The sequence below is a fragment of the Lepidothrix coronata genome, unplaced genomic scaffold, assembly GCF_001604755.1.
Source record: "Lepidothrix coronata isolate B3197 unplaced genomic scaffold, Lepidothrix_coronata-1.0 Scaffold6, whole genome shotgun sequence".
In the NCBI taxonomy this organism is placed as follows: domain Eukaryota; kingdom Metazoa; phylum Chordata; class Aves; order Passeriformes; family Pipridae; genus Lepidothrix; species Lepidothrix coronata.
The window spans coordinates 7,296,886-7,307,804 of NW_016690186.1; the positions used below are offsets into that span (position 1 = coordinate 7,296,886).

The window sequence follows — 10,919 nt, forward strand, 5'->3', positions numbered from 1 at the left end:
GTGCTGACTGGGAGAGGGAAATCAAGGGGTTGCTTTTCTCACTGCCCACCCCCTGCTTCAAGTTATCCTTTTAAATCCTTTGCTCTGTTACCTACTTCTGTTTAAAAAACCTTCAAATAAGATGTTTATAATTAATATGTCACGTGAGGCAACCATGCCAACTCCTGTGATGGGCAGACAGCTGGGGCTCGCTCTCGGAGTCAAACCATTAGTCATGGTGCTGACAGCTTCAGACGCTGAATTTCTCACGTAAGGAAACAAAGTTACTGATTTATTATTTTTAATAAAATAATCGCTTTAATGCAGTATTTAAAATAATTTTTAACATCTGATCAATAAGATACAGTACACAAATATGGAAAATGCTGCACTTTACATAAAAAGTAAAGCTAAGCATTTAATTATACAAAACAATTTTGCCCAATGCCATCAATATCTTGCAAACTATAGCTTAGTTAAAGTACTGCTTTTCTTTTATATATATATATATATGCCATATATACATATATAAATAATTTACAGCATTCATTTACTAGATTTGTTTACTACTGTTCCAACAAAAAACAACATAACTGATTCAAAACAGTGAATTTGGTAACTATCTGCAGTGGTTCTGACAGTGGAGGGTGCATGAATTATCGCTTCAAGTTTTGAAGCAGCATGCCAAATAACCATAGGAAGCTTTTTCTTTAAAAGAAAAAAGTTTCAGCAGGAAGCCATTCAGTAGTTGGTTAGAGCATGGTGCTAATAACGCCAACGTTGTGGGTGCAATCCTCATACAGGCCGTTCAACTTAAGAGTTGGACTTGATGATTCTTGAGGGTCTCGTCCAACTCAGAGTGTTCTGTTATTCTGTGAATACAGTCAGTGCCTTTCCCACCAGTCCTGGGAAATAGCCATGCTATACAGCGCTGTGTCATGGAAGGCAAAATGCTTGGAGGCTGGGGAGAAGGGCAACCCAGAGGGTTTTCCTTCCACCACAAGGCAGTCTTTACCAGCAAGGAAAAAATCTTTGAATCTATTCTAGCAGTCTTAATAATCCAGAGTCCTCCTCCTTACTGAATGGAAACCAGGCAACTGTATAAATACTTTCTACTTGAGTAGTTTCCCTGTTACACCACATTAAGGTATTAAATCAATATTCCAAAGCAGTGAATCCTGTGCTTTGCAAAACCTGCTCCTCTCCTTAATAGTCTCCAGATGCAGAGCTTTAATGCATTTCAACTTCTCCCATTTTTTGTAGTCACCACAGGTTGTTTTTGTTCATTTCTTTCCACATCTATACTCAAGTTCAATGCTATTTTTTATATCTAGAGAAAGTTAGACTGTTTCTTCTGTTTACCCATCCTTTTTAGGATCTTTCACTCTTTGTATTTTTAGTAACTCCGAATTTTCCCCAAACCCCATCAAGGTATGCCCTAACTACACTGTCTGATGTACTTCAATCACAAGAGCAACCCATTTCTTCACCTTCCCTCAGCCACTTTCTCAGAGGAAAGTGTGAGGGCAATTGAGGCAAAGTGCAGGGTAGAAAGGACCCCTCATTCCTTTTGCTTGCTACTTTCTCTCCAAAAATGAGCATCCAGCATTAATTCTAATCCCAGAAAATTTAAGAAGATGCTGAGTCAGACAGGCAATACATTAGCACGTTGACTGACAGCTGGTTCATAATTAAATACAGTTGCCATGCTATGCAGTGCCATTAAAGTGTTATTTGTTTCCCTAAATAAGGTTGGATTAGAAGGTGGCACCACACATAGAACAGATGTTGCAGACTCTGGAGTACTGAAGCAAATGACATACATAAACTAGGGACACTTATCAAGCCCTCAGAGCCTGCAAGACAGTTAAATGCAAGCAGGTAGTCAGGTGCTTGTTCTGTGCAACTCAGTGTTCTCACTGGTTTACAGACTGATTCAAGCCAAATATTATTAAAAACCTGACAGGTGCTCAGTTAGGTATTTAATAAAAATGTTTATCTGTAAACAAGAGTTATCCTTACAACGGATCATTTTCCAGAAATCGGAATTTCGAGACAGTGCAACAATGCTTCAGTGTTTTCTTTGGCAGTAGACAGCAAGGTCAAATGTAAAATTCAAATCACTTCAGAAGAACACGGTACAAGTGTAGAGAATGCTTCATATCCCTCTCTTGTTCCATGCAGAATATCAAGTCCCTGAGACAGACACGGGTTACTCTTGGACAGAGCATCGGCTTTGTAAGGCTAAAACCTGATGATCCAGGAGCAATTCCATTGCCATTCAAACCCTAAATGGGGGAGAGAGAAAAAAACATTCCATGTAAATACAAGTTTTAACCAAACTGGTTGGATTATACTGCCTACTTCTATAAAACTATCCTGCTGATGTACAGCTTTGCAGGTTGAAAACCAGCAATCCAGAAGTCCTTGCACATTAGATACTTCAGAAGACAAAGCAAGTACTTGCCAGCTGATGGTTTATTTCAGTCAAAGCAACCAGAAAGATCTGTCTTTCTTTGAAGTTATATTAATATGGTAAGATAAATAACTGCTATTTCCCTGAAGTCTGCTACACAGACACTTGCACTGAGAAAGGACAAGCTAATTATGAAGAAGGTACTACCACAGAGCCCTAGGTTGTGCACTTGCAAGCCCCCAAGTTCCAGATGTTTCCATCTCTTCTTGAAGAAAAACATCACTGACTGGGCTCTAGGCCTTGGAACATGGGCAGGAGAAACTCTCATCCTGGCCATCTTCTGTGATCTGTCCTTTAAGGGAGCAAAAAATACTCTGTCAAAGCATCCAGATGTTCAGAACATGGCATCTGAGCCTATCCCTCTCAGTCAGCTGCCTCACTTGGTTATGAAAACACAATTGGTAGGAGATGATGGTGTTTAGTAGTTATGCATTCAGGCTACTGGAATGAGCAACCCCCACGCTTTCCAAAATGTCCCAAGATTTATTACTAGGGGTGGGGAGGAGGCAGAGTACCATGAGCTGCACAATAGACTGGCTACTTATCTTGGAGCCAATCTATGCTACACAGCCAGTCTCTTATCACTACTGGAGGGTTCTTGCTAATGAATGTAATTTGTACAAATATGAGTACTCAGTCTCTGTAACTTCAGCAAGGCAATGCCTGCCAGCATCAACACCACTTGGAGATGGTGTTGCTTAGATGCAGTGTTAACTATATCAATTCTTACCCTAACACTCTCTGCAAGACTTCAGCAAAATGACTTTGCCCACTTTGCTTAGAGAAATCTGTTTAAAACCCCCATATGTTAGAAACAAATACCACTGCTGGACTGTAGTGGTGAATGCTACTGTCATTAGGAGGGAAGCACTGAAATTTATTAAAAAATATAAGGAGATTCACCAGAGAGCACACGCTAGCCACAGAAAACCCAGGGCACATTGCAGAAATGGAAGCTGTATTTCTTACAAGCAGCACGCAGGGTATTCAGCACCATTTCATTTGCTTTACAGTCAATACTATTAAACACTATGAAATGCCATCATTTGAAACTTTCAGTTTGTTAAATGGCTTGGAACAAATGTGTGCGTGGGGAAGACTGCTGGCCACATCACACAGAGGGCACTGCTGTCCTGGTAAGACACAAAAGGGTCACAGTTCAAGTCTGTCATATGACAACCCTGAAGGATCCAGGGAAAAGATAGCTCTGCAATGCAGCTGCCAGCACGGGTTGAAAAGGAGGTCAATCCAACAGGATGCAGCAGAACGCCTGAGGCAATGTTATAAATGAAACAAACCCCAAGGGTTTTCAGTAACCCAACAGCAATGTCCTTTATAATTCAAAGAACTTTACTGAGGTGAAAGTATTTTCTCTCTAAATAAGTCATTAGACTAGAAGTCTTACCTTTAAAAAGACATCAAACAAAACCACCTCAATCCTGTTCACTCCCTTACAAAAAGGAGGCAGATGGCACAAATCCCCCAGCTTGCTTTGGCTGCAATAGGGCAGAAGCCTCAAAGTGCCTGCATTTAAGACAGAGTTATAGATTTGTTTATTCCTAAATTCTTACCCATCGTGCCCAGTGCAGACGTAAAGTGATGTTATGCTGTAACACCACATCCAAAGCCAAAGCTTATCCTGGAGTCCTGTTTTCTAAGACAGGCAGTTCATACTTCTAAGTTTCACATAGCATCACTATGGTTTATCAGAGCTACTGAGTACAGCATTTCAGGGGCCAGGAGCTTTTTAACAACCAACAGCTGCTAGCACAAATTAAAAGAAAAGGTCCTTCTCTCAAAGTATGTGATGGTTTAAAATTAAAGCAGCCAACAAATAGTCTAGGTCAGTCCAGTCCAGATTGGGATGATGTTGGGGAACTCACTTTTAAGTAAATTTATGCAGTGTTGAGCAATAACTCCTTTTAGGTACTGTCTTCTATAGTTTTACTGAAACACTGTTTTTTCATGGTTTTGTTTTGGAATTTGGACCAAGCAGTGGTCCAAGTTCTGCACACCACAATGAACCATCACAGATGCCTCTGTTAATGTCCAAGACCTTACTTAAGAAGTGCCCACCTCTGAGCTCTCAGCTGACACAAGGCACACTTCACGGGAAGGTCCTCTGCCTCTCAGTTCTCAGAGGCTCCACTTGAGCAAAACCCTGTTGAGCAGCAGGTTGACCTTGTCTGGCCCTAGGCAGCAGTCAATAATCCTCTATTTAAAACACGTCTCATATACCCCTTCCTGCACAGAAGCTACACCACACTGCTTCTGAGACCTGAAAAATACCAGCCTACTCCTTGCTTCCAGACATCTCTATTATGTTCCTCCCAGTCGGGCAGCAACCACTTGCATCTTGCTATTTTGGGAGATTCCTCACTGCTGGTCTTCAGCCTACCCCAAGACAGCTTTGTGAGCCTCTTTTGAGAGAAAGTGAAAAAGTGCTGCTTTTTAACCAGGCCACAGACAAGTATAAAGTACGTGAATAGAAAATGAATCCCTGTACAATTAATTCTAGCAAAGGGTACTGCAATCAGCCTCTATCCTCCTTATGTGACATTTGATCATTAGTGCTTCAACTAACAATTTCTCTTTTTTCCCCTCTTTCTTTTTTTTTTTTTTTGTTATCCTTAACTTCCTGCCTTTCATTGAACCCCCCAGCCCTGCCTTCCTTCCAAAAGGGAAATGACATAGAGATATGCAGCCCAGGAGGGCTAACTATCAGTATATCAAAATGGGTATCACAGCTGACAGACCCTGTTAGTAAACCAGGTAGGGCGCTGCAGCAATGTAACTCTGCACCACTGTAAACCACCCTTCTCAGCACCGAGACCACCCGTCCACTTAAAATCAGTCCCAGGAAGTCACGATAGCAGCAGCCCTGCTTTTGATTCAGAATTGAGTCCAGTCAGCAACTTCTCCAAAACAGCACGCTGTCACCCTTTCTTGATCCTTAGAGCCTTTTATATACACCTGACAGAGATCGGCTACTCTCACTCATCTTGGCAGCAGAAGACATTGTGGAGCTCCTGCCGTAGTCCCATGCTCTTGGGGAGCTAGTTTTGTTGAGGGGTTGCTCTGGAAACCTGTTTTAAGATCTCTAGAGCTCTCTCTAGTGGCTGGACGGAGAATTACCAACTCTGAAAAGGCAAGAATGAAGTTGATAGAGCCACAGCTCAAAACGAAGCTCTTCCTTTACCTGAGCCACCATCACCACCTTATTTCTAGTCTCCAAGGTATATGAAGCAAGAGATCTGTGATCTGCGAGTCATGCGTACTGACACGGATATCAAAATTGCTCAGAGCTATTCTACAGGCCCTGATACAAAGCTCAGGGAGGTCAGCAGACACCTTCCCTTCTCACCAAGTTTGGGTCAGGCTCAGCGAGCTGCTCCTGGTGGAGTACATGCTCCCTTCTAAAATTCAATGGCTTCACACCAATCACATTCAAAATTTTAAACTGTTGGGAGTGGTACACTTTAAGAGAGCAAAGTGTTCAGTCAAATGTTAAAAGCCAAGCCAAGAGTTCTCATTTCAATTTTTGGTGTGGCATAAACACATCCTAGTCCCAGAGCCAAGATCCCAAGAGAGCAAACTATTATCGCAGCTCTGCTGCACATTATAAAAATACCACCAGCAGAAGGAAGCAAGGTCATGAGACACTTTTCAATGACATTTCCAAGCACTGAAAAATTACAGCTGTGTGCAGCAGAGATGTTGTTGAAAGGTCGTAAGAGCACCTGGTGAGTTAAAGTAAAAGCATCCAGGTTAAAGCCCTATCTCTGTCACCTGTGGTCACACTGAGGTCACTGATGTCTACTGTACATTAGTTTCCCAGCTGTAAAACACAAAGCACATTCCTGTGTCATAGAAGGAAAAAAGGTTAAAAAGCAATAACACATTGTGGAGTGTTCAAACACTTTCCTGAGTCTCCCTCAGCAGCGAGGGGGAAAGGAACAGACCCTGTCAGAATTGTGACAGTTTTGCTTGTACAAACAAGTGCCTAACTTAGGCCAGAGAAAACAAAGTGAAAGAAGTTGATATTAGTTTGCTGACAAGGCAGCCTACTGATACTGCCTATTCTAATAAACCTTGGTCTGACAGAAATACTCCCACATTAACAATACTAACATATTACATTACTCAATATTTATATGATTCTTTTTTAAAAATAAAGTTGGTTGTGTTAGGTTGGGGTTTTGGGATTATTTTTTTTAACCTTGTAGATCAAGCCAATTCTGAAAGACTTAGATCTCTATATTCAGGCTGCTTCTTGTGCAGCTGAAAACAAATGTGTATTTATGATGATACCTGCAGCCTACAAAAAAGCCTCACGAAGCCGTCACATCTATATCATAGAGAACTCTACTCAACTACACATTTTTCCTCAGATTTTGTTGCAACATTCCTACAAGTCCTTTCAAATGTAGGCAACAACATGTTTTACATATTGAAACAAATTACTGCGAATGCAATGTCAGTTTATTCACTATTATGCCCAAGATTCATGTACGCATGTCACTTCGTATGGGTACATCAGATGCTTAATCTGTACCTGGAGGTAATGAATACTATACAAATATGTCATGTTAGTTAATAGACAATTATTAAGCTGAAATTTTCTGGCTCTTTTAAGCAATGTATTGTCAACTAAATTATAAATCTCTTGACCCTTCACATGTCATCAACATTTGCGCGTTACCAATATGTTCAGCCTAAAGCTACAATGCAATTAGTCATTTAAATTGCAGATATCTTTCACACATAAGAAGAATTAAGTTCATCTCTGGCACAGAGAAAGCACGATATGGGCCAATGAACTGTATTTCTGAAGCGTGTGAATGGCAGTTGAGAATATTTTTGCCTATTTACATGGGGAAAAAATTCAGATCAAGTATATGGCCTAGACTGACAGCAGCCTGGAAATTCAGCATGGAAACTAAAGCTCTCTAGCTGACAGGGCTGTGCTTACTTAGGTCTGGAAACAGATAACTAAGATACTGAAGCCATATTTTATAATTGCAGTAACTTTTAGATCCCTTCTTCCCCAAAGGTGTGACCATGTTGTAGATGCTTCAATTTTCCAGGAGCTTAAATAAGAACCAGAAATTGAAATCAAGAGTCTGCATACATTAAGAATATGGAAAGTAGAAAACCCCCCACCCTCCCTCCTCTATCACTTTAGACCTATGGGCTGGGGGAAGGGGTGACAGACAGAAAGAGACACAGAGAAAGCGAGGGAAACCGCTCAAATGTAGAAAGGAGATTTTGTAGCCCGGATATGATCACCTACTTATATGCAAGTAATCTAGGTCCAATTTGAAGTGATTGCTTTTAAACTAATTTTCTGGAGCTTTTAAGAAAATACTTCAGCAGACTATCATGTACCAATGCCAAGAACCAGGGCGCAGCCCCATTGCACCTCATGGATATACTGGGAGTAGCAAACCTATCATCATTTGCTACAGAGCCAACTTATGCCTTTAAGTTCACACTTAGACACAGTCACACCCTTAGCACCAGTACTGAAGCTGATGAATTATGCTTGCATGTTCTCTCATCAGAAGAGCTTATGACCAAAAAGGTGGCAGTAACTTCTACAGTTAAGAGCATAAAGCCAAATACCCCTTAATTACACACGCCCGTCCTGCAAATGTCAAAAAAAAAAAAGAAAAAGAAAAAAGAAAGAAAGAAAGCCATTTGATTGTCACATAGCGGAAAAAACAAAGCATGTCTCTTCCCCAGTCATTTGGAAGGGTTGAGTTTTCTTTCATTCTGCAGAAAGGACTTGTTGCTCAAAGGCTTAGTTCTCCCTTGGTCAGCCTAAAGAGCATTTCCAAAGCTTAAATAAGCATCATGCACAGAATATGTTTAATCACCATGCATACTGGCACCCCAAGCTGTAAAGTAAGGAGGGTAAGTTTAAGTTCTGCTAACAATGATCAGATGTGGCAGAGACAAGAGAAGATGACAAGCTCATTTCCTCCATCCACAATCAATACTAAAAATGGAACAATGAGCACTGTGGTAAACAAGACATTTCTCCCATTTTTTTCTTGCCAAACTTCTTTGCAGAAGGAGAATGCAAGCTTATTTGCGGACTGCTGTATTAGATGTGCACAACCCTGGAAGTATCACATTATTTTAAGTATGTTGGCCAGAGCTAGGAGTTTGACAGAAATAAAGTACTTGAATAGCTCTGCACTGACCCCAGAATATCAGCTGCATCATTTACTTCTGTAGCAACTACTTGCAGTAGCTTAAGTTTCCACAGCAAAGCCAGACTACATGTGTCAAGGCAAGATCCACACTTCCTAACAGAGCAGCCAGTCTTGGCAGGGGACAGAACAGACACAGGCAGTATCTGGAAGGAGGAAATTTCCTTTGCCATTGGATCTGGCAAAAAGAAGGAAAAGACATGAGATATAACCCTGAATCGGTTTAATGGGACCAACCTGAAAGAAGGAAAGTGAGGGACACAATACCAACAGCACTTCGGGGCAGGACAGACAATATTGTTTCTAAGTACTCAGGGCGTTATCATGGAGCCAGAAAATTAATGAGAAGCAAGCAGTGTACCCCAAAAAATTACACAGAAGTACAGGTATCCAACTAAGTTTTCCTGCACAAAGTAGAAGAATGGTCCAGCCACAGTCTTCAGAAGCTGATCGTAAGCATAACAGCTACTGTCCTTACTCTACTTTCAAAAACGCAGGTAGACCTTTTCCCTCCCTGCTGCGCAATGCCACACAAATATACTGCTCTCGGTTAAGGGCTGAAGATGACCCTGCACCCAAGACACTTTTGGATAGAAGGAAAGAAAGTTTAAGGACTCAGAACTGTAGTCTATTTTCTCACAGAAAAAAAGCTTAAAATATCTACAATGGTTTTCAAATTTCTAAGACTCCGGTTACAGTGAGAATGAGATAAAGCTGTTTCCAAAATGGCTTTGTCATCAGAAAAGCAGTAAAACTTAATAAAAAAACCATCCTTGACTATGTATCAGCATTGAAAGCATTACAGGGCATGTTACCAACCAATAAAAATCATGAAACAGAACACAGAACTGGAAAAATGAGTTTGTGGTTTCAAGTTTACTTTTTTCTTATTTGTTTTATAAGTATCCTCCCTTCTCAAGACAAGTTATTTTTCAATTCTTCCCACCCTTTAGTTCATTACTGTTTACTACATGCCCTCAAACTGGGAGAGGAGCAGAGGTGGGTAACAAATGTGCAAACCCCAAAACACATATAAATCAAATCCAAAGGCATCTCCCCCTTATTGTATCCAAAAGTGTCCAGAGGGACCAGAACGAGAGAGATGAAGATATTGCCACCTCTGGAATACAAGTAGCACCAATTAACACATTTTCACAACAGAGGGATTTTCTTACCAGGGCTTTCTCAAATTACTCTTTTTGAACAATACCATTCAAATGGTAAGCTGCAGTGAAGAGAACATGCAAAACTACCCAAACTAGTGTTTCCAACAAGAAGGAAAAAAGAATTCCCATTATACTGATGCCTTTTTTTTTTTTCTGAGTTAGGCTTAGAGAATTAGCCTTGTTTTTCTCATTCCATGATCATCAGGGATTTGTCCCTACTGCTATTTCAGGTTTAGTGATACATAAGCAATAATCATGGCAAGATAGAGTTTACCCTTTTTATATTGTTTTAGGTCCAAACTAGTTGGCAGGCACTCATCTGGACAAGAACCTCTTTCTTTAGTTGTTCCCTGCCACACTATGAGGTGATGCAGCTCCTGGTAAGCCTTCTAGCTGTAAAGCACATGTTTGTGTCACCACATGATCTAGCTCCCAGATTAAAGTGATGAATGTGCAGGAATCAGGCATTCAACTGTTTCAGGAAAAAGACTTTTCAGACGAGGTGCAAAGCCGGATGCCAGAGTGTGAAGAAACAAAAACCTAGGGCTGAAGAATCATCCCAGTTAAACACAGATACTCATTTGTGGAGAAAAGAAGCATGGTATGCCAAAATGCTGGGTTTAGCCTTTCACGTTTGCTGCAAAAGAAGGCAGCAGATCTAACTGACCCAGTCTGGTGAGCTGAACTTTCCCAGTACCCATTACGTTTTGGTACTGTGTCGGCGGACAGAAATTGCGGGAACAATTTCTATTGCATTTCTGAGACCTTCACCTTGGCATGGCTGGGTGCAGACAGTAAAAAATACTGCGCCACTAATATGGCTGCAGGCTTTGTGCCAAGGTGAAGGAGGAGTTGTACTGGCAGGACAACAAGTTTTATGGACACCTGGTATTGCCCAATTAGTCCTGTACACCGCAGTATGTTTTACTTGTGTATCCAATACAACTTGGGGAAGAATCACATGTCTCTGTGTCACAGGCAGCATATAAGCTGTCTGTCCTCTAATAAAGACCCCTAGTACCTATTTTCTCTAGTGTACCATATCTAAGATCCCATTAGCTCTGTTGTCTGAGATCTGAG

General features: G+C 41.0%; 1 protein-coding gene across 2 annotated transcripts in view; it reads right to left on the reverse strand.

Annotated features, from left to right (window-relative positions):
• Nucleotides 1–299: 299 nt before the first annotated feature.
• The window catches only part of TAF4B (TATA-box binding protein associated factor 4b), a 70,454-nt gene continuing 59,834 nt past the window's right edge, over nucleotides 300–10,919 (reverse strand). For both annotated transcript variants that reach the window (XM_017833846.1, XM_017833857.1), the window contains exon 15: nucleotides 300–2,267. In XM_017833846.1, the coding sequence (XP_017689335.1) occupies nucleotides 2,100–2,267 (168 nt within the window). In that variant the 3' untranslated portion in view covers nucleotides 300–2,099. The remainder of the gene's footprint in view (nucleotides 2,268–10,919) is intronic.